The 26,360-nt window shown below is 48.6% G+C and overlaps 1 protein-coding gene and 2 long non-coding RNA genes across 11 annotated transcripts in view; 2 read left to right on the top strand and 1 right to left on the bottom strand.

Moving 5' to 3' along the window:
* The window catches only part of LOC311592514, a 256,851-nt gene that overhangs the window by 140,262 nt on the left and 90,229 nt on the right, over positions 1–26,360 (top strand). The gene's annotated exons all lie outside the window — the stretch shown is intronic.
* Positions 3,870–26,360, bottom strand: part of MICAL2 (microtubule associated monooxygenase, calponin and LIM domain containing 2) — a 198,852-nt gene continuing 176,361 nt past the window's right edge. For 6 of the 9 annotated variants that reach the window (XM_084772980.1, XM_084772981.1, XM_084772975.1 and 3 more), the window contains 4 exons: positions 24,298–24,391; positions 11,338–11,440; positions 7,189–7,262; positions 3,870–4,160 (listed from right to left, as the gene is read on the bottom strand). In XM_084772980.1, coding sequence (XP_084629106.1) covers positions 3,976–4,160; positions 7,189–7,262; positions 11,338–11,440; positions 24,298–24,391 — 456 coding nt within the window. In that variant the 3' untranslated portion in view covers positions 3,870–3,975. The remainder of the gene's footprint in view (positions 4,161–7,188; positions 7,263–11,337; positions 11,441–24,297; positions 24,392–26,360) is intronic. The other 3 variants (XM_084772982.1, XM_084772977.1, XM_084772979.1) reach the window with 1 other exon arrangement.
* On the top strand, positions 4,099–10,766 carry LOC311592512. The gene is made up of 3 exons (XR_014777430.1): positions 4,099–4,200; positions 8,929–9,663; positions 9,717–10,766. It is a non-coding gene; the product is annotated as an uncharacterized lncRNA (long non-coding RNA).

The raw sequence follows: 26,360 nt of genomic DNA, 5'->3' as shown, positions 1-26,360 counted from the left end.
ACACACCTGAGCTGAGCTCCTGCCATTTCTCCCACTGGAATCCAATGAGAGGCCCAGCAGGCAAATCCTTCCAGGTGCCTAGTGTACCGAGAGGTCCCATGCTAATTTCCAGGCTCCCCACACAAAATCAAGGCTTTGTCCAGGTTCTTTCACCAAGAAGAAAGAGATGAAATGAATGCTGCCCTCAGAGGGGCCAGGCAAGCCCACATGAATATGTTTTGATTCCTGAGAGACAAAACCATTTATCTGAGGGCTCATTTCGGTATTTAGAGCCATGCACACATGACACGTTTCCATCAACATGAATAGCTACCAATTGTCGCAGCAGATTAATCTTTTATAAGCTAGTCGGCACCGAGGCGAGATGATCTCAAGGGCAGGTGAAACAGGAGACTTTGCCCTGCATGAACCTTCTGAGGACAATCAGTTCCCACACTGCATCTCCCCCACCTTGGGTGACTTTCGCCAGCTGGCCCCTGCCACCTCTGCCCCCCTGAGGTAGTTTTTCTGATCAGCCACCTGGGTGGGGCGTGCTGCCATTTTCAGTTTGGAAGGAGAAGCCTATCAATCTGCTGCCTGGGAAGAGAGACATCACCGAATTGTCATTTGCCGCCCGCTCTCACCCCCCACCCCCTACCCCCACCCCATGCCGAAAACATCAATTGCATCGCAGCTCATCAGAGTTGGCACCACCTGCCACTTCCTTTCTCAGCGGTAATTAACTTGCTGTAGCTCACCATTGATTGATTCCAAGCAGCCTGATGCTGCCAACAAGGAGGCCTAGAGGAAACGCTACAACCTGATAGGGTTTTTCACAGCTTTAGCAACACGAGCTTATTTTTATTGCCAGATTACAGTAGTCAGGGAGAGAAGTGCTTGTTCTGAGAGAAGTAGATGGAGGTTTTGTGCTTTACACGTCTCTTTGTTTTAATCTCGTCGTGCTTTTCCTTGGGGGCAGCAGTGATTTCGTGACCCGTGTCCCTCTCTGGAGACGAAGACAGGTAGCCTCTGTTCTGCAGCCTAGCATCCACACCCTACCGGCCGTCAGAGGATGCTGAAGAAGTGCATCAATAGATGCACACTTCAGAACACTTCTTGCCGGGTGTGGTGGCGCACACCTTTAATCCCAGCACCTGGGAGGAGAGGCAGGAGGATTGCTGTGAGTTCAAGGCCAGCCTGGTCTGCAAAGCGAGTCCAGGACAGACAAGGCTACACAGAGAAACCCTGTCGTGAAAATCCAAAAACAAACAAACAAAAACAACAAAAAACCAAACCAAACCAAAAAAAGAACACTTGTTTCACCTTGGGTGAAGTTCTGAGCCTGTGACTATTAAAACCGGTTTGGCTTGATTTTGAGGCTGCGGGAGACTGAGTGTGAAATATGACCCAAGGCTGGAGCTTGATGTTCCTGTATTCTTGACTTTCCCCTGAGGCACTTCTCTAGAGTACAGAATCCTTTTACAATCCTGCCCCACTGCACAACAAACAAACAAACAACACATCTTCAAGATGCCCCTTGTATATTTTGAGGGTCTAGAACATTCTCCATTGTAAGGAAGGCAAGTCCTTTTTGAAGCCACGGTATAATAGCCCAACAGAGGACCAAGAAGCACGCTCTTTCTGCTATCCGTAGAGAATCCTTTTAATAACTAGTTAAAGCAAGGGCCAATTCTTCTTAACAATGACAGCCTAAGCACCACAAACCCAAACGTTCTATTAAATACACACCGACATCATGCAGCACACTCCCACCTAGCTGAGAGGATGAAACTGTAGTTATACATACATCGCTTTTTCAAAATGAGCCCATTCCTGTGCATCCAATATCCTTCTCAGTGCCTGGGAGCTGGAAAAAAAATTTTTTTTGGAGACAAAGTCTATGTCTGTAACCTGGTCTGACATGGAACTCATTACGTAAATCAGGCTGTCCTTGAACTCAAAGAGATCCACCTGCCTCTGCCTCCTGAGTGCTGGCATCAAAGGCGTGGGCCACCATGCCTGGCTGAAAATATTATTTTGATGATATCGATTCATCTTATTAACATCTTGACATTGTGCTGCTTACACGGTAATATCTTGGTTTTGAAAGGTCCTCTCCAAATGATAACCCAGGAGCATCAGAACAGTGGGAAATCATGTCGCATGTCCACTAGCCATGAAAATAAATAATCACTAGCCAGAAATGTCATTTTTTTGTATGTAAGTAGGGATACAAGAAAATGCCCCCACTGCTCTCTCATGTTAGAATTGAATTCATTAGAAGACTTAATTCCAGCAAATAAAAATGAAAAGAGAAAAAAGTAAAGACAACTGTTGAACCTTGGTGTGCCATAGAGGGTTCTACTTAACTACTCCTCCTCCTCCTCCTCCTCCTCCTCCTCCTCCTCCTCCTCCTCCAAACACTGGCTAACTGCAGTCAGACAAGAGCAACATGCACCTAGATCTGGCTTATCCCCAGCCAGGTTGGACCAGACAGCAATCTCAGATGGAAGTGGTTAATAGGTCAATCTAGATAGAGAAAAGTCCAGTCAACAGTTACAGCCAGCAGCTACAAAGCACCTTTGCCTAATGAAATATTTAAACATTCATGGAAATGAGTGGCCAGATACACAGGTAAGAATCCTTTAGTCTCCCTCATTACTAGCAGGTTAAATTGGCTCTCTCCCTCCCTCCCTCTCACCCACCTCTCCCCCTCACCCCCCCCACCTCTCTCTCTCTCTCTCTCTCTCTCTCTCTCTCTCTCTCTCTCTCTCTCTCTCACACACACACACACACACACACACACACACACACACTTCAGTTTGGATTTAAATAAACGAGGGTGCTGCCTCTTTGGGTTCTACCTGGAAGTCAGAAGTGGTTTGTCTTTGTCTCCAGGAGGCCCTGCACTTACCTGATGACCACTGTGACCACGGAGAAGCACCTTCCCCTGGCCCCACACTGTGTTTGGTTTTAGTAGCAGTGTCAGCTCACCAATGTTTTATCGGCAAATGAAAGCGTTCCTTCTGACACCACCACCACTCACTCAAAAAGCACTTCAAAAACCATTCATTTCCTAAAAGCACTTATTGTGGTCCAGGGCTAGAAGCAGAGCATTGTGGGAACAACAGGCTTCTCTGAGGCAGTGGATTTGGTGAAAACCAAGCATCCTGCTGGCATGAACTTAAAGTTTCATTTCCTTTTTTCTTTTTCAAAAAAAAAAATTAAATTAAGGCTCAAATGTTTTTGTTCAACTCTCATTGCTTATGTATATTATATTAAGGCTTATAAATATACCTGATAAATTAAATTCACCCTGGATTGAATTAACACCTGCTATATGAGTTATTGGCTTTATTTAATCAGTAATCTCAGGGTTTCTCTGCTTTCTCTGGAAACACAATTTAAATATTAAGCTAATCTTTAAACTGCTGCTGCTGCGCCCTGACATTTGGAAACTGGTCAGCCATGCAAAAAAGACAAATATGGGCGTATTAATGAAAAGGTATTTCTTAAAAGCCTTAAAACATGCAACTCAATGAACAAAGAAAACCAACCAAGGCAGCAAGGGGTTTGGTGAGGGGGTGAGGGTGGGGTCAAGTCTGTGTGACTTTCCAGGGAGAAAACAACGCTGGTCACCTGCCAAGAACACCTCCACTCCCAGGACTGGCTCTTGGGCACTGCCAAGTTCAAGGGCCTTTGTCATTGTTTCATTATATATTGTCACCATTTTCACTTGGAAAAAAAAAAGCTTGGGAACCTCGAAGGATTGTTCATTTTTTTGAGCCAGGGTCTCTTCGTACAACCTAGGGCTGGCCTGGAACTCACAGCACTCCTCCTGCCTCAGTTTTTCTTAGCAGGGATTACAGATGGGAACTAGCATGCAGAGCTCATTTGAGAGACGTATTTATTTTTATTTATTTATTTATTTTATCCATAGAGTCTAAATTCAGTGTGGAGTTCCTGGCTGCCTGGCTTCAGAGGGGGAGGGGCCCCTCAAGTCCTGCTGAGCAGATAGCCTCTGGAGAGAGCAAAGTTTTCCAAGTGCTGGTCTTGGGTTCTTTCGTTGACACGCTGCTCCTCTAGAGAATCCACAAGCTCATTTCTTTGCTCAATCACCTGCATCATCTCCTGCAATATTTCCTGCTCCTCCTTCAGGTCGCTCGCATCCTTCTGGCCCTCTAAAGAAAAGGAGAAAAAAACCCACCAATCAGTGCTCTGGTAAGACTGGGGCCAGGGGAGTCCTTAGGGCAGGGGTTGTTACGTCCTGTGGTTCCGAGGAAGTGAATTTAACACCAAGGCACTGCCCCTAAAGCCGCAGAGGAGAAAGGTAGGAGCCCAAAGGTGCTTTGTGCAGGAGTCAGCTCGGATTTCACCTTGAGAACGTGTGTTTAGGCGCACGCATGTTTGTGTGTGTGCATGTGTGTGTCTGTGTGTAGTGGGGAGGAGGCACAGGAGAAAGCTGCTTTCCTAAGCACATCTGAGCCACAGCAAAGCAAACTGCTGCATCAGGGACTCCTATGCCAATGAGAATAACACTTTGGTCATTTGTACATTATAATAAATTGTACCTTTTGTTTTTTTTTTTTTGTGTGTGTGTGTATGAACATGTGTATGTCTGTGTGTGTGTGTGTGTGTGTGTGTGTATGTATGATCTCCTGTATCCCAGGGTAGCCTCATGCATGTATATGTGTGTGCATGTACATGTGTGTGTATATGTGTGTCTGTGTCTGTGTGTGTGTGTGTGTATGTATGATCTCCTGTATCCCAGGGTGGCCTCATGCATGTATATGTGTGTGCAGGTACATGTGTGTGTGTGTCTGTGTGTGTGTGTGTGTGTGTGTGTGTGTGTGTATGATCTCCTGTATCCCAGGGTGGCCTCATGCATGTATATGTGTGTGCATGTACATGTGTGTGTGTGTGTGTGTGTGTCTGTGTCTGTGTGTATGTATGGTCTCCTGTCTGTATCCCAGCGTGGCCTCAAACTTGGTATATAAGACTGGTCTTGAACTCTTGGTCCTATGGCCTCTGCATCCAAAATACTGGGATTACAGGCATGCACCACTATGGCACGAGTGTGGACGTCTAAGGACAACTTTGAGGAGTTGGTGTTTGTCTTCAACCTTATTCTAGGCAAGATCTCTCTTGTTCTTTGCTGCTGGGATTACAGGCATGCACCACTATGGCTGACTTGTATACCTTTCTTAATAGTGCTACACAGTGTGGCCTTCTAGGGTTTCTTAGAAATCGTGATGGCTCAGCAGATAAAGGTGTTTGCTACCAAATCTAACTCAGTTCCTAGGACCCACATAGTATAAGGAGAGAACTGATTCCCACAAATTGTCCTCTGAACTCTACATATGGGCTGTGACATGGGTGGTCCCAATCCACACACATATATAAATAAAAATGCAGTTTCTTAAATAAAAAAGAAAAAAGAAAAAGAAAAAAGAAATGAAATAGTCTGAGCTGGGTATGGTGGTGCATGCCTGTAATCCCAGCACTTGGGAGGCACAGAGAGAAAGAGAGAGAGAGAGAGAGAGAGAGAGAGAGAGAGAGAGAGAGAGAGACAGAGACAGAGACAGAGACAGAGACAGAGAGACAGAGAGACAGACACAGAGAGAGACAGACACAGAGACAGAGACAGAGAAACAGAGACAGAGAGAGAGCGCTAAATCAGAGGCCAGCTTCACCTTGAGCTCATTATTTCTGTTCACTGAGACTTGGCCTTCACATATTAAAATGGGGATAAATTACTTAACAAAAATTATATCTCTAGGCCTGGAGAGATGACTTAGAGGTTAAGAGCACTGGCTGCTCTTCCAAAGGTACTGAATTCAATTCCCAGCAACCACATGGTGGCTCACAACCATCTAGAATGAGATCTGGCGCCCTCTTCTGGCCTGCAGGTGTACATGCAGACAGAACACTATATATAATACATAAATACATCTTTTAAAAACTGTTATGTTTCATACGTCATGGGCATGCACAGTACCAGGCAACCCACCTAGTAAGGTTGGGATAATCTGGTTCTAAGAGATCTAGAAGCATCTTTGTTTCTTTAGATCTGTACAATGTCAGTGTAAGGAAGTCCTCACATACCTGGCCCACACACTCACAGGCACACAACAGAGTGACGAGTCTCCTGGCTAGAGCCAATGAATGCATGAAACACTGGTGGGACAGTTGTGTCATACACAGTGCCCTGTTGCTGTCCCAGCCCATGACAGCAGGGAATATATATGTTTTTTTTTTAATATTCTTATTACCATTTCCATTGTCCAATGGCGCCAGGCTGGCCTTCCTCTGTGGTCTCAACAACTTTTCAGTCATCCGGGATGATGGATCTGGCTATCGGTCTCCCCACTGAGATCACAGCTTCCCAGTGAGGAGGGGCTGGTCTTCACCGTGTGCCAAGCCTAGACTACCGTCTCCACAAATGTTTGCCAAGTGAATGGATAACTAAGAAAATGCATGGACAGTGTGCTTGCGGGGCACGGTGGTGTATGCCTGGCACGCCAGCAGGTAGGAGGGAGGCTGAGCTGCATGGTTTTAATAGAAAATGTTCTCCCATAGGCTCGTGTGCTTCAACGCTTGGTTCCCGACCTGGTGGCGTTGTTTAGGAAGGCTTTCTGATCCTTTGGGAGGCGGGGCCTTAGTGGAGGAACCGGGTCACTGTCAGGGGAGAAGGGAGGTCTAAAACCCAGTCTTGCTTCCTGTCCCATATCTGCTAAAAGTAGATATGTGTTGTGTGTTCCTCCTACCACAGACCCCCAATCACCAAGCCCTCCAGCTGTGATGGACTGCATCCCCTCAAGCTGTAGGACAAAATAAAACCCTCTTTAGGTATTTGGTCACAGCCGTGAGAAAACTAATAAGTATATAGAATCAGAAAGACTGGGCGTTCAAAGCCAGATTGGGCTACACAAGGTTCCACCATAATATAAATCAATGTAAAAATCAGATAAATTGCTTTATTCCTATCAACAGGTGAATGACGTCAACTGTGGGGGCGAGGGGCTGCTGGACTTCAGGGGTGGACAAGGAACAGGCAGGCTCCGTGCTTTCCTCTGAGTCTCAGACTGGTGCTTGTGCAAGGTGGGGGTGCCCGTGTCTGTGGCATGACTTGTTCGAGTGTCCTGGGATGCGCATGTGTCTTCAGCCGGGGGGGGGGGGGGAGGGGCCCCCCATATGCCCCATACTCACCATCCTTGAGCATCTTCTGCCGTAGTTTCTGTGCTAGTCGGCTCTGACGATCTTCTAGCTCTAGTTCTTGGGCCCTGAGTGCAAGAAAACGTTCCAGCCATTAACAGGCTCTATGTGGAGTCTTGAGAACGGAGGGACCCAGTCCCCCATTAAAGCGAGCATATTTTAATATATCTAAATAGAGGGCGCCACTACTGTGGGGACCACTAGAGGTGCCTAGAAAGATGGCTGAGGCGTGCTGGGTTTGACAGAAGATGAGCCAATGGGAGGTGGGGATGTCGAAAGCCACCAAACTGCTCTTCAGGGTCTGCCTCTGCGGGGACCAGAATAGAGAAGAATGGAGCAGAATCCTCTTTGAAAGCCAACTGGAGATGTGACTTTTCGAAGCCTGGGGATGCTCCAGGCATTTCTGGCTGAGTAGCTTTCCAGATACTGGCCCCGGGCATTGTTGGGGGGGGGGGGGAGGGGACTCCCAAATGCCACTCTGGAGTTCACCAGAGAAATGAGGGTCCTGACAGATGTGGTGATAGAGTCACATGATCCTAAAGAAAAGACTGTAGAGAGAGTGAAGTGTTGAGGGGGAAGCGCTCAGTGTCCCCCGAGGGCTCAAGGGGCACAGTAGTACATGCGCCCTCACAGAAGCTGAAGGGTGAGAGAGAAGAGGCGGCAGAGCCACTGTGCCTGAGCCACAAAGGCCAAGGGTTGGGAATGTGCAGGGCCCTCCGGCCCTCCCTGTTGAGACTTTCTCTTCCAGATCTAACCTGTATTTGCATGTGCACCCGTGAGAGTATTGGGAGTCAGTCTACTCTACCCTGTTGTTTGCCATTGGTTTTCTTATTTTGTTTCTTAGGTTTTTGTTGTTGTTTTTGTTGTTTTGTTTTTTGTTTGTTTGTTTTTTTTGAGATGGGGGTTTTGTATGGTTGAGGCTGGCCTCAGCCTTGCCCTGCCACCGAGGATGACTTTGAATTTCCGCTCTTCCTGCCAACCCCCCTCCCCGCCCTTTTATTCCTACATACAATGCTGATATTACAGGGGTATGCCACTACACCAGTGGTGCTGGGGACTGAAGCCGGGGCTTTGTGTGTGCTAAGCAAGCACTCTACCAGCTAAGCTACGTCCCAGCCTCTCCTGCTACTGCTTTCACTTCGAAAGTTGTTTGGGCTAAAGTTCTGCCTTACTACTGACACTGACCATCTCTGGGCCCTCTGTAGGAGCTCTGAATGGTGGCAGCTCAAGATCGCAGAGAGAACTCTCCGGGAGAGGCTTAGTGACATGGAGGCTGCTGTCAAATCAGCTGCACTGTCATGTTGAAGCCCTGTTGTTCCTGGGTGACTCCCAGCCTCTGGTAGAGATGGGAGAGCTGGCTGACTAGTCCTTCCAAACATGGAAGCTCTGATGGGTTGCCTCAACGCTGATGCTCCTGTGGCTCGGTTGAGATTTGGAGCTACATCACGTCTGGAACTTCTCCTGCCCAAGTGTCCTCTGTTTTTTGGGGTTTTTTTTTTTGTGTGTGTGTGTTTTTGTTGTCGTTGTTTGTTTTTGTTTTGTTTTGTTTTTACAAAGAATCAGAACTTCAGTAGGGCCCAAGACTCTGCCGCTACCTGTCTCCTTGCTGGTCTTCGCACTCTTCGTAGGTGTCATACTTGAGGAATCTCACACACCACTCATCTGTCTGCACTTAGCATCCCAAAGGGTCCTAACGGATATGTCACTCTAAGATACCTCTCCTTGTTCATACAGGTCTTTCTCCAACCAAAACCTACTTTCCAACGTGCCTGTGGACACACCAGGATTGTCCTATTTGACTTCTTATTGAGGAGGAGGGCCGTGGCCAGGATGCTCTCTAGGGAAGCTGCTGGCTCTGGCCTGCAGCCACAGCTGGCCTCCCTCCTCCCCAAGACAGACTCCTGCGTCCTTCATGGAGCCCTTGATGGGCTTCCCTGTTGCCACTGTGCCATGTGCTCATTTCTCTGCGTGCCCTGCCCCCGCCCCGCCCCGCCCCCGCCCCTGCCCTGCCCCAACCACCAAAGTGCTGGGATTCTAGGCTTGCATCTATTCCATAGATACTGGCAGCTGAGTTTCCTGTTATAAGGAAGATGTTCTTAATACGTTTTTGTTGAAAGGACTTTCTAATTCAGACCTACCCCCAGTGCAGACTGCATGGCTGCATATAAGGACTTTGTAGTTAGGCCGATATAGACACATTACTTAATTCCTCTGGGGCTTACTATACTCATCAGCTAAAAAAAGGGTCCAGAAGCAAGTGATTGCTAGAGAGGATGTCGCCCCCTTTCTCCATGCCTGGCCCTCATGTATATCTTTCGTGCCCTCCATGTATGTGGAGAAAGGTAGAGTGTAACTCCTAGCCTCCTCCTCCAATCCTCCCATCCCCACTCTCAGGTAGACGAGGCATGTTCACCTCACCTCTTCCTTCACTCCCAGGCTTAGCCTGTCTTCAGAAGCATGTGCTCTCAAGTACCCTGAGCTTTGCTGTGGGCCTTGGTAAGATGACACCATCAGCCCTCTAGGCTGCTGCTTCCTTGTTGGTGGGAGGTGGGGCTGCCCTGGGTGTTACAGGAGGAAAGCTTGGCATCCTTGGCTGGTATATACTAGCCTTTAGTCACAGCCCCATGTGTGACCACCAGACACAACTTCCTGGCCATTGCCAAATGGCCTCTGGGGATAGCACCCTGCCCCCCTCCCTCCGCCGTGATTTCACCCTTCAGACCCGAGGTCTAGGAAAAAGGCTTTCCCCTGAGGTTCAAGTAGGTCCACTTCCTTTTTTCATTACATAAGATATATCCATGGGGGGGGGGGGTGCACCGCCTTTAATCCCAGCACTTGGGAGGCAGAGGCAGGTGGATCCCTGTGACTTCGAGGCCAGCCTGGTCTACAAAGTGAGTCCAGGACAGTCAAGGCTATACAGAGAAACCCTGTCTTGAAAAACAAAAACAAAAACAAAAACAAAACAAAGATATCCAATTCTGAGATTTGGCTATTGTAATGTGTTGAAGAGAAAAGATATGTCTACATTCTGAGTCCTGGAAATAGCGAATGTGACGTTAATGTGCAGACATGGCTAGGGACCTGGAGATGGTCACATCCTAGATTATATCAGTGAGCCAAAAACACAATGTGAAGATTTTCTAAGAGGCAGGCATGGAGGAGACACAGACACACAGAGAAGGTCGTGTGAGACCTCAGAGGCTGGAGTGACCCAAGCATCACCAAAGGAATGCCCAGAGCTACAGAAAGTACAGAGACAAGGAAAGAGTCTCTGTGAGCACTTTTGGGGGACATGAGGCTTCTTCGATACCTTCATGTGGACTTTTGAAAGGAAGATGTTTCAATTGCTGTGTGTCATCTACTTGGTAATAATTTGTCAGGGGCCCTAAGAGACTAGTTAGCAAGCCTGCCTGGGGTCTCATCCTCAGCCACTGGCCACTATTAATAATGAAGGGAATGTTTGGATAGCTTACCTATTTCTGGTTCAGAACCCCTGGCAGGGAAGAGGGGACCCTGTCTAAAGTCCCCCAGATGACCTCTCAGGGTTGGAGTGAAAATGAAACAGTGTAAATGAAAACACCCAGCATAATTCTGGAGCTTGGTGGTTTATACCCAAAGCTATTTCCGCCCCCCCCCTCAAATTTTGGTGAGTATGGTGCTCTTTGTCTGCTGTAGAAGCACATGATGAGCCACGCTCCTTCTTTCTGACCAGGCCCCCAGCCGTTTCTCCAAGAAGACACACAAACAGATCCCAGACACCCAGGGTTCAGCCCTTCTTTTGCTAAGACCACCACCAGGAAGTGGTCAAACAAATTTCCCATCACTCACACACAGGGGCCAAGCACAGCTTCTCTACTGATGGTGTGTGATTGGGGGTCGTGAATGGACCAGGCAGCCTTCTCGCTCCTGACCTGCTACTGAAATCTATGTCAGCCACCGAACTCCGCAGAGAGAGCAGACAACTAAAGAGCCTTTCTACTAATGCCAGCATGATATGCAAGACACAAAATACCAATTTGCCTCAATCACTGTTCCGTATGCACAAAGGAGAAAAACCCTGGGACTCCAGCCAAGGACGGTGAGCCTTCCCACGCCTGCCACAAGGCTGTTAGCACTCACCGCTATCTGTGTTGCCTTACTTACATGATCTGTAGCTCCGACTCATATCGCGTTAATCTATTCTTCTCCAGAACCGTCTCAAACCATTCCTGCAAAAGCTGGTCTTTGTCCTGTGTCCCTGAATCTGCTTAAGAAATCAAGGACAAATGGGTTAGATTGGCATTTCTCGCCCCATGATCAAACTGCTTTCAAGCCACTTTAGCGGGCCATGTTTGCGGCAAGCAGGGCTCGGCAGGAAAGCAGTTCCTGGCACCCTGTGGATGCCTCAAGGTCATGGGCATCGAAAATGAGACCCACCTGTGCCTGCTCTGGGGGAGTCCTTCTGGGCACGGGGGACCATGGCTACTTCAAATCCAAGGTCACATGCCCGTAATGACTAATGTCCTACTATAAAGGACTCATCTCCTGCCTACTTGTGTGTCCATAAACCTGAGGTATGTTTCTGCATCAGAGAAGCCCTAGCTGCTTGCTGGTGTCCTTTCCTCATCCTCCTCACCCCTCTGCAAATCAACCTCACACAGAGTGCCCAGGTGCTGTGTGGTCCCTTCCCAGGCTGGGGATGCTCACACCACATTTGATCATAGGCTGGTGATTGGCATTTTGGATTTCTCTCTCCTGATGGAAAGCCAAATGGGGGGGGGGGGAGTGCAATTAGGATTGAGTCTCAGGGGAAATAGGCTTGTATTCCTAATTACTACAGCACAGATAGTCCCCTTTATTGAACAGAGGTGTAGTCATATGCCATGTGCTTGCCTGGTGCTCACAGAGGCCAGAAGAGGACAACAGTGCCTCTGGAACTGGAGTTGCAGACAGCTGTGAGCTGCCATGTGGTGCTGGGGAATCAAACCTGGGTCCTCTGGAAGAGCAGCCAGTGCTCTTAATTACTGAGCCCACTCTTCAACCCTTAATTCAAGATTGCAAAGGCATTTTGTTAATTTGGTTTATACCAACGTCAGGGGTAGGGGGGTATGTTATGTTAGCTATCTCAAGAGAGTGGACAGAGTTCCGGTGTATCAATCGAACAATCCTGTCTGATAATCTTTGTGATCAGATCAACTCAAACCACAACAAAGTGATCCTCTTGGAAAATAGAGGAGGGGGGGGAGGACTCTCCCACTTTTGTCCTGTGATCCAGAGTTACCAGACAACTTCTCCTCTCTCTCTCTCTCTCTCTCTCTCTCTCTCTCTCTCTCTCTCTCTCTCTCTCCCTCCCTCCCTCCTCTCTCTCCCTCCTCTCTCTCCCTCCTCTCTCTCCCTCCCCTCTCTCTCCTCTCTCTCCTCTCTCTCTTCTCTCTTCTCTCTTCTCTCTCTCTCTCTCTCTCTCTCTCTCTCTCTCTCTCTCTCTCTCTCTCTCTCTCCTCTCTCTCCTCTCTCTCCTCTCTCTCCTCTCTCTCCTCTCTCTCTCTCTGGTTTTAGGAGACAGGGTTTCTCTGTGTAGCCCCGCTGTCCTGGACTCACTTTTGTAGACCAAGCTGGCCTCGAACTCACAGAGATCCGCCTGCTGCTGCCTCCCAAGTGCAGCCCTGGTCATTGGAGTTCAGATTCACTCACAAACTCCAGCTTCCACAGCAGCGATGGTACAGCGGTGCTCCGTGCTTTGTTTAGGTAGCGAATCCTTCTCCTAACCCAGGTCAAGACTTCATATGCATCTTGTTAAATACCATCTTGTTAAGCTGAGTGTGGAGAGGGACACCTGGTAGCCCAGCACTTGGGAGGCCGAGGCAGGAAAAGCACCATGAATTAATTCAAAGGCAACCTGGGGTACACAGTAAGTTCCAGGCCAGTCCGGACTATGTGGCAAGACCCTGTCTTAAGAACCTAACAATTAACCAATTAACTAAAAGGAATTAAATACCTCCTTGTTTGTTTTTCTGTTAAAGGGAAATCTTTTTGACTATTTTACACAACTGACACTTTTCTTTAAAAAAAAAATTTTTTTTTTCTGTGTGGGTGAGTATATGTGAGTGCCCTTGGGTCTAGGAGTTTGGATGCCCTGTAGTTAGAGTTGTTAGTAGTTATGAACTGTCTGATACAGGTGCTGGATATGAACTCCTGTCTTCTGCAAGAGCAGTGTGTATTCTTAATCCTTCTTCTGTGGGGGTGCCTGTACACACACACACACACACACACACACACACACACACTCACTCAATTTTAAAAATAGTAAATTCTTAGCCAGGTGCAATGGTGTAACACCTGTAATCCCAGCACTCCAGGAGGCAGATCTCTGTGAGTTCAAGGCCAGCCAGGTATACAAAGAAAGTCCAGGAACAGCCAAGGCTACACAGAGAAACCCTGTCTCGAGAAACCAAAACCGAGGCCAGGCAGTGGTGGCACACGCCTTTAATCCCAGCACTTTAGGAGGCAGAGGCAGGTGTATCGATGTGAGTTTGAGGCCAGCCTGGTCTACAAAGCGAGTCTAGGACAGTTAAAGCCACACAGAGAAACCCTGTCTCAAAAAAAAAAAAAAAAAAGAATCTAAACTCACAGAGCTTCCATTTTATCATCTATTCAGAGTCAGTTTCTTCTAGATGTTTGTTTAATGTTTCTATATTAAGAACCGTTTTCCACGATAGCGAAAACAGAAAAGCTGCGAGTTGGAAATGCTGTTTCTCCTTATCGTCTCGCACGGCACCATCTGCCACCAGCCCTGGGCTTCCCCTTCCTTGTCCCCAGTCCAAAAGAAACAGATTTAAAGCACTATTTTGCTGTCTGTAGGGAATCTTTTGCTTTTGTTTTTCAGATTCAGTTGCTCTGCTACACCGACCCACCTGATCTACTTCGGTTTGTGTCCTGGATGCTATGTCCTTGCTCCCACTTTATGTCTTGTCATGGTGGACCTCCCTGCGTGTCACAGTGACTCCCCCTGACACATGCGGAGCAAACATGCTCAAGATGAACTGAGCCACTTAATTTTCCTTTATCAATACACTAATTGGGATTTCATGGGCTTTGGTTCAATTTTTTAAAGCTGTCTGTTCTTTTGTACACCAAGTCCCTTCTGCAGGGGAAATCTGTAGATACAGCTTCTTGTAAAGTTTTACAGGTGTTACAGTTTGAACATAAAATGTCCCTCAGAGGCTCATGTAGTTGAACATGTGGTTCCCTACCTGTTTTGAGAGGTTGTGGAACCTCTGGTAGGTCAGGCCTCGCTAGAGGAAGCGAGTCTTTGGGGACAGGCCTTGAGGCTTTATAGGCTAACTGCACTTCCTGTTCACTCTCCACTTCCTGGATGCAGTTACAAATGGACCAGTCAGGCTCACACCTGCTGCCACGCCTTCGCTGCTCTAGCGTCACGCACACCTTCCCCACCACGATGTCCTCAATCCCTCTGACTGTAAATTCTTTTACAGGGTCTCTCTCTGTAGCCTTGACTGTCCTGGACTCGCTTTGTGGACCAGGCTGGCCTCGAACTCACAGCGATCCGCCTGCCTCTGCCTCCCAAGTGCTGGGACTAAAGGCGTGTGCCACCACCACCCGGCCACGATAAACAAGTTTATTTTGTCAAGGTACTTTATCACAGAAAAGTACCTGAGATACCAGGGAACCTGCTTTCTCAAAGCATCAGATACAGGGGAATCTTTTCTTTTCTTTTTTCTTTTCTCTCTCTCCCTTCCTCCCTTCCTCTCCCTCCCTCCTACTCCCCCCCCCTCCTCTCTCTCTTTTTGTTTTTTTGAGACATTTTTTTTTCTATGTAGCCCTGGTTGTCCTGGAACTCTCTCCGTAGACCAGGCTGGCCTCGAACTCACAGAGACCTGCCTGCCTCTGCCTCCCAAGTGCTGGCATTATCTTGCTTTCTTGATTCCAGTGGCGCACTGAAGCGTCTGTCCACCTTGTCCACTTCCTGACTGTCCTACCACCTTCTGCCCTTGTGGGTCCTGTGAAGTTTAGACAGCACTTCCTCTCCTGTCCACTCGCAGAGTGGAAAGGGCGTGGACATCCGGGTCAATCAGGCCTTCGATATTCTTCAAGTCGCTTCATATCTCTGCTTTGAGGTGAGGATGCTGACAGCGCTACCTCGTACATTGCTTAGCGATGCTAAATGAGACGGTGCATGGGAAATGCTCAGCACATGCTCCATACACAGTGATGCTTCTGGGAATTTCCCCTTGGCAATACTCCCCAGCCATTCTTCCTGCATCTAGGCCTACGGCTAATACTGTGTTTTCTATCAACTTGAGACCAGCAGCAGCAGCAACTTACTAATACTTTTTTCCTGCTCATACAATGGAAACGCCCGCAGTGGCATGGATCGCCCACAAAGAAGGGAGTGTGTGTTGCCCACACAGGTTCTTGGCTTTCCCATGTCGGCCATTGGCTCAGTGGCTGCAGCTGTAACAGTCAATGCCTTTCCTCCACAGGGCCGTGAGTCCTCTCACCTGGGGCTAGGCTGCAGCTAGAGGGATGTGGTCAGAAGGCCGTGAGTAAGACAGTTTAATTATCTGGCCCTCCCTCTTCCGCTGGGTCCTGTTGTCAAGTTTCTTTGCTCTGGAACTTCTTAGACACAGTGGAACGACTCCACTTGCCATAGTGAAATCAGCATGTAGTGTCGGGGTGTGGTGGCATCCCAGTGCTCGGGAGGTGGAACGAGAGGATCAGAAGTTCAAGGCCAGCCTGGGCTACAGATGTTTGGCTCAAAAACCAGCCAACCAATGGACCAAACAAACTAATGCTCAACACAAACCAACCAACTTGTTGTTCATTGTCATTTATAGTGACTCAATTTTGGCCGATTGCTCTCAAAACGCAAAGCAAATTATGGCAGTCTCTATTGAAAGTCCTGACTCTCCGGGTTGAGTTCAAACCACCAAGCCTGGTCTAGCCTCGTCTTTGCTGACCTGGGGCACTGGCATATAGACCTCTGTTTGTTTGTTTTTTCTGAGTGGAGAGATAACAAACAGATGTGTAATCTGTTTAAAGCCGTGCTGGTTTTCTTTTTTTTTTTTCAAAAATATATTTATTTATTGTATATGAGTACTTTATCTGCAGAAGAGGGCACTAGATCACATTATAGATGGTTGTGAGCCACCATGTGGGTGCTGATAATTGAACTCAGGACCTCTGGAAGAGCAGATGGCACTCCTAACCACTGAGCCCCATGCTGGTTTTCTTTAGGTGCTGCCATTTCCCTGACTGTGGATTGGTGTGTGGTTTTTCCAACTCCAAGATTGTATGTTGCATGTGTTTTTTTTCCCACCTCCTTAGAATCTGTGAGGAGTCCCAATTTAGTCTCCACTGCAGTTTCGCTAATGCCCTGGCCACACTTGCTGACACTGGCTGGCCTTAGAGAGGCTGTGGCAGAACCTTCCGTGCACTGTGTGGGGCATCGTCCTCAGACTGGCTGTGGCTTAGGTCTTTTGTGCTCTGGTGTTTGTTTATTTGGGGTGCTGGGGATTGAAATCGGGGCCTCATACACAGTAGTCACGTGCTTTACCAATTGTACTACATGTCAACCCGTGTCTCCTGAGTTCTGAGCTCTTGGCTCAGTTCACACTGGCTGCTTTCACAGAAGCCTCTATCAGCCCCAGGCCCTAGGGCCTAGAGTGTAACTGTCTCCCATAGGGCCTTGCATGTGACAATGATGTTCCAGAGATGTTTGCTGTAGGATTTTGGGACTAAGTTCTAATGTTGAAAGACTTTTTTTTTTTTAAAGTTCTTAGTAGGTACTGAACTTTTTATTACATTTATTTATTTATTATCATGTGTGTCTGTGCACACACCTGTGAAGGTCACAGGACAATTTGTGGGAGCTAGTTCTCTCTACTATGTGGGTTCTGGGGACTAAACTTAGGTTATCAGAACAAAACTTGGTGGTGAGTGTCTTAAACCCCTGAGCCAGCTCACTGGGCCATGGGTACTAAGATTTTACAGATGGTCTTTGCTCTCACTATTGAAAACATCACAAGGCTTTCCTTAATTTTTAGGAAATTATTTTATCTTTTGAACATCTGTCATATCTTTGTCTGCCCTGATACTTCTCCTGTACATATTTATTTTAAACAATCAACTCAAGAGGGCTGTCTCTAGTCTTTCAACACAGCCTGCCAAAGAGGTCAGCAGCCAACCTTTTGACATTGTGACACTGATGTTGCCATTTACAAAGTTTATTTCAGAGAACTACTCCTGTGAGTTACAGACCCAACAAACACGCAGACAACCTCACAGTCCCACAGTCTGATTTTATGATTTGTGCTGGGCTGTCCTGGGCATAAGCACGTGTGTGTGTGTGTGTGTGTGTGTGTGTGTGTGTGTGTGTGTGTGTGTATGTGTGTGTGTGTGTGTGTGTGTGTGTGTGTGTCTTTGCAAGTGTGCAAAGCACAAAGCTTAAGCACCTAAGCCTGGTGGCCTCTTTTGTGACTCCACAAGGAGAAAGTCGTGCGTAGCTCAAAAGCCCACGCTGCACTGACTGACAACTCACTCATTTCCTGCTTGGCATAAAGGCTGCTGTGCTCATTATCCTGTGCTCCTTGGTAATGGCACTAGCTTTGATGTGTTATCAGAACCTACTGTGTCACACCCTGCGACCTGGGAACAGGCGTCTTGTACCGCCACGCTGCTGCTCCTGCTGTCTGCTGTGCAACAAATCACAAGCTCCCCATCTTGGGAGTGCTGAACTTCAGCAATGGTTTTTACAGATGTGGGGAAAACTGGGCCAAACTGTTGGCTTGTTTCCGTAGCTTTTGGATTTGAATGACTCCTGGAGAACCTCTGTAAGGGTCTGGTTCCTTTCTGACAATGTTCTATTTAAATGCAAGGTTAACTCCAATCTACTGCTTCTGGGAGGCCCAGAAGTCAGCCGCGTGGAAGTCAGCTTACCCTTGGACTCGCTGCTTCTCCACTTAGAGTTGCAGGGATTATCTGAAGGGCATCTGCTCCCCCAGAGCCCATGCCCAAGTGATGGCTGGCTGTCAAGTGGGCAGCCTTCCCCACCACAGGCTTTGTCTTCTTCACTGAACTGCAGCCCAGGTGCTGCTTTGTCGGCAGTGAGGAGGAGCGTGGACCCTGGGGTTGGCGGGCTGGCTCAGTGGGGAAGAGCACTTGCTGGTTGGCGCCCTGCAACTCACAACTGCCTCTAACGTCAGCTCCAGGGGACCTAATGCTCTCTTTTGGGCCTCCATGAGGAGCTGGACACACACACACTCCCTTTAAAAACAACCCGGCAGCTGGTGAGATGTCACTCGCCCTAAGCCTCACAACCTAAGCCTCCATAGTGCGGAAGGAAAGAACCAACTCGCACAAGTTGCCCTCTGCATGCCATGCCATGAGCGCCCCTATGCACACATGAGATTTATAAGTACGTCCATGTAACACAAATTCTCAAAATCTACATTGAAATTATTCCTCCTCCTCCTTTGTGAGTCAGGTTTACCATGTAGCCCAGGCTGGCCTTGAACTTATGATCCTCCTGCTGCTTTCGCCTCCTGAGAAGGATTACAGGCCTGGGCCACTAAGATGCCTATATGGACAAACATGTGAAGCTCGTGGACCTTACACGTCTTTGGAAGGCAGCTGAGATTCTGTCTGGAGAAGAGAGAGCTAAGTGACTGTGAAGGGATGGGTAAGCAATGATTGGCTCCCTGACTGGGACTTATAAGGATGGGGACTCAAAAGGAAAGAGAAGAATTCACCCATTTGATGTTCTAAGACAGGCCAGTTTATCAAGTGCTTCATTAAAATGATCTTGCTTATCCTGTATGTGTGTGCATGTGTGTGTGCGCGTGCACGCACACATGCATTTGTGAAGGTCGAGGTTGACAATGAGGCATCTTCCTCAACCTTTTTTTATTTTTTATTTTTGGTTTGTTTGTTTTTCTAGACAGGGTTTCTCTGTGTAGCCTTAGGTTACTTGAACTCACTCTGTAGACCAGGTTGGCCTCAAACTCAGATCCTCCTGCCTCTACCTCCCAAGTTCTGAGGTTAAAGGCTTGTGCCACCACACGCAGTCGCAGTCCCACTTCTTAAGACAGGGTCTTTCACTGGGATGCAGGGTTCATGGTACTGCTGAACTGACTGGTCAGCCAGCGCCAGGGTCCTCTTGCCCTGGGTTTGGGCTGCTATACCAAGGTTTTTATGAGGATGTGGAGATTGAACTTTGGTCCTCAGGCTTGCTCGGCAAGCACTTTACCAACCGAGCCATCCTCCCCTGCGATCTTATCATGTACGCTCTGACCTATCTCTATCATCTCTAGAAGGAGGGTCTATTAGTCCCATTTTACAGATGGGCAAGTTTGACAGAGCAGTAACTGCAGGATGCTGGTGATGTCAAGATCCTCTCAAGACCACCTGACTCGTCCCTGTGCTCCGTTCAGAATCCCTCACTGGCACATGGGGCAGGAAACTGGCATTTCTCCGGTTCCTCAGCAGCAGTCAAGATGAAAACCACAGAGGAGCTGCAGTCAAACTACTCTCTTCCTGTCTGGGCTGGGCATGAAATCACTCATCATGTATGTGCTGCTGCCCTCTGCTGGCAGCCTCCAGCACCTGCATTGCTCTACCCAATGCAGGCAAGCAGCGGGCTGAAAGGAGAAAGGCTGTGTGGGGATTAAACCAGTCATCCTTTGAAGCCGATCTTCTTTTGCCATCAATCTCACCTGTCTCCACATGTAGGAAGAAATCTCAGACTCCACCTGCCTACCTAAATCTGCATGGTAGTCGACTGTAGGGCCATATCGTGACATTTGGCACTGTCTAGTGTCTCTCTACCTAGGCAAGTCTAAGTAACTGACAAAGCTGGTGGGGGCTCAGGGGGTCCAGGTCACTGAAGATCCTGCTCCTTCAGTGACTTGGGTACAAGAGACCATAGACGTTCTCTGCTGCCTTTGCCAAGATGCCCACCACAGGCACAGACATCCTGTGTGTCTGGATTTGTCATCCAGTGTGGATGGTTAGCTCTCTGCTTCACTTTGTTTCCTTTTCCTGAACAAATAGGGGCGGGTGACCCCATGCTTGCGGGGGTGCGAGGGGGGGCACTCATTTCTGGCTGTTGAAAAAAAAAAAGAAATTAAAAGAAAGCCAGAATTGTTGTCAGGACAATGAAGAGCTCATTTCACTTAGACGGCAGGGCCCTTGGTCTGCACCCCCACACACGCACCCTGCACCCCTGCACAGTCCTCCAATTCAATGAGCCCTAATGAATAAATGCAAGGCACAAAAGACCCTTTGAGGCTGCCTCCAGTCATCACAGAGGGTCCTTGCCTAACTGCCGCAGCCCACTCCTTGTTTGCAGGCCTGCCTCTAAATTTGGTTATTCACAACCTTGATAGCTCAATATTATTGCCTAACTGTGATCATTGTCTAATTATCCTAATAATACCTATTAAATAATTCTCATTAAATCACTTGAATGGGAGCAGCAGAGGCCAGCTCAAATACAACTTAACCCAATAAGCATCGGTCATTCTCCAAGCGGCAGGCAGGGCAATCTCTTCAAGGGACTGACTGAACAGACTACTGAACTGCAGCAGAGTATGGCCATTGTGCCAATGCTACTGTAAGTTACCATGTCTTCGTTTTGATGGCCAAGTTTGGGAAGCCTCCACTTGGTTTCCTCCGAGGCTGCTGTCTATGACTGGACTCTCTCTCTCTCTCTCTCTCTTTTTTTTTTTTTTGTCTTTAGCTCCTTGTTGGTTTCCACCTGTCACCCTCACAAGGCCACCCAATGAGAAGAAGGCCTGTAAACCTAAGAGGTGATTCATTTCCTGAGGCTAGATAGGGAAAGAACAGAATCCATCTTTCAGCTGGCCTGATTCGCCTGTGACGATGCTGATAGCAAGCCACCATGTTGTGGCTCAAAATGGCTTCCTTCTCCTCACATTTTGAAGACTGGGGTTGGGGGGCAGGAGATGCTCTGAACGAACTTTAAACATTTGATGGTGTCTACGACTCAAATTCCTGGCAGATCTAGAGATCACGGAGACAGGTGTTTCCTTTAAAGTGTCTTGTGCAGACAAGAATGTTTTGTAGACTGTTGGGTGGTGTTTGTTGGCTGTCTACATATATGGGAGACTTGGATAGATGCTACTGGTGCTTGAGTTCTCAAAATGACCAGGTACTGTGGGGGTTAGGCCACTTTTCAGGTAAGGAATCTGAGAGGTAGAATGAGTGATTTTCCAAGGACCATGTCCACTCAACTGAGTAATATGTTTTTGTTTGTTTGTGGTGCTAGGAATCCCCGGACCTCATCAATTGCTGGGCAAGCAATATGCCGGCTGAGTTACATCCCTTAACTGCTAACTCTGTATGAAGGGAATTGAATTCAAATACAGAGTCCATGTGTATGTGAGGGGCTAAAGGTGCATGCACATGCATGTGTGTGTGTGTGTGCATGTGTGTGCGTGTGCATGTGTGCAGGGCAGAGGTCTATGCTGGACCTCATTCCTCAGGTGCTACCTTGGCTTTAGAGCATGGAGCTCACCAGTTAAACTCGGCTGCTCAGTGAGCCCCAGAGGTCTGTTTGCCTCCATTTTCCAAGGTCTGAGATTACAAGTGTGAGCCATCATACCTGGTGAGTTCTGGGGACCATGCTCATACCTGTGCCGTGAGCACCACAGCTGGCCAGCCTCCCTGGCCCATCACAGGCTCTGTGACATGTCTGAGTCATGGTTCCCACTGTGCCTCACATCAGCGATGTGTTGGTAGCAACGCCTAAGACACGCTACCTTTGCTGGCTTAATTCTTTTCACTCCCAGGGTTCTCACTACAACAAGAGGTTCTTAAAGATGGACACTAGAGCCTCCTTAATTGGGAATATTATACAAAGCACCAAACAAGGACAGCTCACGCCACCAGAATTGCCAAGTGTGGCTGGAGAGATACAGAGACTCTGTCCAAGCAGCAGCAAGAAGCAATCATCATCGTAGCAAAGAAAGCCTGCTCCAGGTGATGCAGCGCAGGCTCTCTGCACAAGGACATCCACAGTGTGGTCCAGTAAGAAAAGGAACGCATTGTGCTTGGGATTCTGAGTCATCCCGTATACCCTGTCCAGGGCTCTTTTGAGGAATAGGTGTGTGTGTGTGTGTCCCTGTGTGTGTGTGTGTATGTGTGTGTGTGTGTCCCTCTGTGTGTGTGTGTGTGTGTCCCTATGTGTGTGTGTCCCTCTGTGTGTGTGTGTGTGTCCCTCTGTGTGTGTGTCCCTCTGTGTGTGTGTGTGTGTCCCTCTGTGTGTGTGTGTGTGTGTGTGTGTCCCTATGTGTGTGTGTGTGTCCCTCTGTGTGTGTGTGTGTGTCCCTCTGTGTGTGTGTGTCCCTCTGTGTGTGTGTGTCCCTCTGTGTGTGTGTGTGTGTGTGTCCCTATGTGTGTGTGTGTGTCCCTCTGTGTGTGTGTGTCCCTCTGTGTGTGTGTGTCCCTCTGTGTGTGTGTGTGTGTGTCCCTCTGTGTGTGTGTGTGTGTGTCCCTATGTGTGTGTGTGTGTCCCTCTGTGTGTGTGTGTGTGTCCCTCTGTGTGTGTGTGTCCCTCTGTGTGTGTGTGTGTGTGTCCCTCTGTGTGTGTGTGTGTGTCCCTCTGTGTGTGTGTGTGTGTGTGTGTGTCCCTCTGTGTGTGTGTGTGTCCCTCTGTGTGTGTGTGTGTGTGTGTCCCTCTGTGTGTGTGTGTGTGTGTCCCTCTGTGTGTATGTGTGTGTGTCCCTCTGTGTGTGTGTGTGTGTCCCTCTGTGTGTATGTGTGTGTGTCCCTCTGTGTGTGTGTGTGTGTGTCCCTCTGTGTGTGTGTGTGTCCCTCTGTGTGTGTGTGTGTGTGTCCCTCTGTGTGTGTGTGTGTGTGTGTCCCTCTGTGTGTATGTGTGTGTGTCCCTCTGTGTGTGTGTGTGTGTGTCCCTCTGTGTGTGTGTGTGTCCCTCTGTGTGTGTGTGTGTGTGTCCCTCTGTGTGTGTGTGTGTGTGTGTGTCCCTCTGTGTGTGTGTGTGTGTGTGTCCCTCTGTGTGTGTGTGTGTGTCCCTCTGTGTGTGTGTGTGTGTGTGTCCCTCTGTGTGTGTGTGTGTGTCCCTCTGTGTGTGTGTGTGTGTCCCTCTGTGTGTGTGTGTGTGTGTCCCTCTGTGTGTGTGTGTCCCTCTGTGTGTGTGTGTGTGTGTGTGTGTGTGTGCGCGCGCGCACACGCACACTCATGCATACTCCTGCACTTCACTTGTGTGCTCATGCATGTGGAAGCCTGCAGTTGATGGTGTGTCTCTTCCTAGGTCACTTTCTACATTATTTCTGAGTCAAAATCTCTCACTGAACCTGGAGCTATTGTTTTGTTTGTTCCTTTTGGCTGGACTGGTTGGCCAGCAAATCCCTGAGATCATCCTGTCTCACCTCCCCAGAACTAGGGTTACAGATATGTGCTGCCGTGCCCAGATTTGTCCATGGGGGCTGGGGATTTGAACTCAGGTCCTCATGCTTACACAGCAAGCACTTTACCCATTTGAGCCACTCCTAGGAACCGGGCTTTGAACTCAGGGCTTTACTTCATTACAAATGTTGCTTGAACACTCGAATAATCCTCCTGGATTTCTCTTAGCCTCTGAGTTTCAAAGATCATTCATGCAGATAGAAGTCTCCAGAGGATCCAAGGGGGAGTTTCAGAGCCAAGCAGCAGTTTCTTGCTTAACTCGTGAGGCATGGGACGGGAGAGTCGACGCATCGGTTAAGAGCACTTGCTGCTCTTCCAGAGGACAAGGGTTTGATTCCCACCATCCACAGAGTAGCTAACAACCATCGTTAACTCTGGTTCCAGTGACTCTGAGGCCCTCTTCTGGCCTCTGTGGACATTGCACTCAATGGTGCACAGACATACACGCAGGCAAAACACCCACATACATGAAATAAAAAATAAGTAAATCTTTTCTTTTCCCCCAAAGGACAAGGCAGCAGACATAACATCATCTGTTTCTGTTGACCTATCCCCTGCAGGTGTTGAGTGTTCTTTGTCCTCCCCACCATGCAAGGCCAGTGCTCCTCTCAGACTCTAGACCCAGACCTAGGCCTGCAGCCATGGACCTGCCCACAGTACCTGCTTCTCCTCTCAGCACCTTCTCCAGCCCCACGGCCTGGATCGCCAATGTCGTCTGCTGCTCTTCCACCTCCTCTAGCTGCCTCTGGATGGCCTGCAAGACCAAAGCACATGTCATGAAGGGGCTCTGTAGATGTGGAAGCCCAAGAAGGGGATGAACCTGCTACTAGCTGTCACCAGAGTGTTATTAACCTAATTCACTCAGAAGAGACGGTGGAGCTCCCCAGCTCCGGGCCTTAATGCTTCCATCTTCAGGGTGAGCCACAGAGCACAGCATCTGTTTATGTGCCATTGATGTCTACAGGAGTCAAAACCGCCCTCTAACAAGACCCACCACACTGGAGCCCTAGGGGAGAGGCTCCTGGCTGGCTAGGGGATCTTCTTGAGTTCTGGATTGTGGCTGTGGGCTTGGTGGTCAGGGCTGTCCCTTCAGCACAGGCTAAGGGGCTCAGGTTCTATCTTGTGGGAAGCAGAACCCTGAAAAGGGACCCCTGAGCTCACCCCTGGGGATCAGTGTTCCTTTTCGGATCACCCTGGACCCCCACCCTAGCTACAAACAGCACTTGTCCTTGCCTTGCACTGCTGGCTGAGGCCCAGGATGCTGCCACAACAGAAGTGCCCGTGGATCTGTTATCATCCAGTGATGAAGGCAGAACACCAGGTGCTGAACCTGTAAAGTTCACAGCTCCACAAACAACACGTTTGGTTTGGGAGGGCATGTTCACTTTCCCTGCTAGCTGTTACTTCCTCTCTTGGTGTCTCTTAGGAAATAAAGTTGAGCAAGGTCAATTTTTTTTTTTTTTTTTTTTGGTTAGCTTTGCTCATCTCCATCAACTCCCTGTGTTTTCAAGTACTGGGCTACCGAGAGGCACAACCTTTGGCAGGACAGACCTAATGCACAGCTGAACGGGCACAGTAAAGAAATCATGAACCATCTGGAAGGTGGTGCATCTGTATGCTTCCCTCTCTCCCAACTCCCATTCTTCTAAATCTCCCCTGGAATCACAGGTGTGATGGTCAAGGCACCCCTAGCACCAACAGACCCAAACAGGGCCTGAGCAGCCACCTCTGGCTCTTCTTGCCCCAGCTTTTGAGTATTTAAGCCCAAAAAACATAAAACATAAATTAGAAGGGAATTCTGCTGACAACGCCTGATTCATACCCTTCTTTGTTGCTTTTGAAAGAGGATTGTGTCTTGATAAAGCCCCCCCCCCCATTTTCCTCCCTCCCCACGACAGGGTTTCTCTATGTAACAGCCCTGACTGTCCTGGACCAGGCTGGCCTTGAACTCACAGAGATCCACCTGCCTCTGTCTCCTGAGTGATGGAATTAAAGATGTGTACCACCATGCCCAGCAAGCCATCTCTTCTTGCTGATAAGAGCAGAGTCACTAAGGAAGGGATACCGTTAGACTGACTGTCATGCAGTTACATCTGTGAGGCTGTTCTGGAATAAAATGAATTGTCCCTGAATTCATAGGTTGAGACCCTAACTCCCAGGGTGACCATATTAGAGACAAAGTGTTTTAGGAGACCACTGAAGTTATGAAGGGAGGAAGCCCCCGCCCCCTCCTCGTTCTCACACTTCAAAAAGACCATGTAAGGATGCAGTGGGAAGGTGCTGTCTCCCTGCCAGGCAGAAAGGCACTGGCAAAGCCCCAGTCTGAAGCACCTTCATTTTGGTTTTTCAGCCTGCAGAAAAGAAGCATCTGTTGTTTGAGCTACCCAGGCTATGGAAGCCCGAGCAGGCAAACACACTGTTCGTTCTCCAAAAGTCCGCTTTAATTAAAGTCTTGGTTCCAAGCTGAGGGTGCAACCCAGAGGCAGTGAAGCTTCTAGAAGGTGGACCTAGCAGAAGAAAGCCAGGCCACCGGGAGTGTGCCCTTGAAGGGGATCTGAGCCCCCCACCCCCACCCCCTCAGGCTCTCTGCTTCTGGAGCCATGAGGTAAGCAGTGGCTTCCATGCCATATTCCCTGCCACGATGTGCTGTGCCCCCAACAGGCCCAAGGCAAAATGGCGCCAGCTGACCATGGACTAGTGTGACTATATAAATGGGAACAAAA

The sequence above is a fragment of the Acomys minous genome (genome assembly GCF_964271855.1).
Source record: "Acomys minous genome assembly, chromosome: 2".
Lineage (NCBI taxonomy): Eukaryota > Metazoa > Chordata > Mammalia > Rodentia > Muridae > Acomys > Acomys minous.
This window is presented reverse-complemented; position numbering and strand designations above follow the sequence as displayed.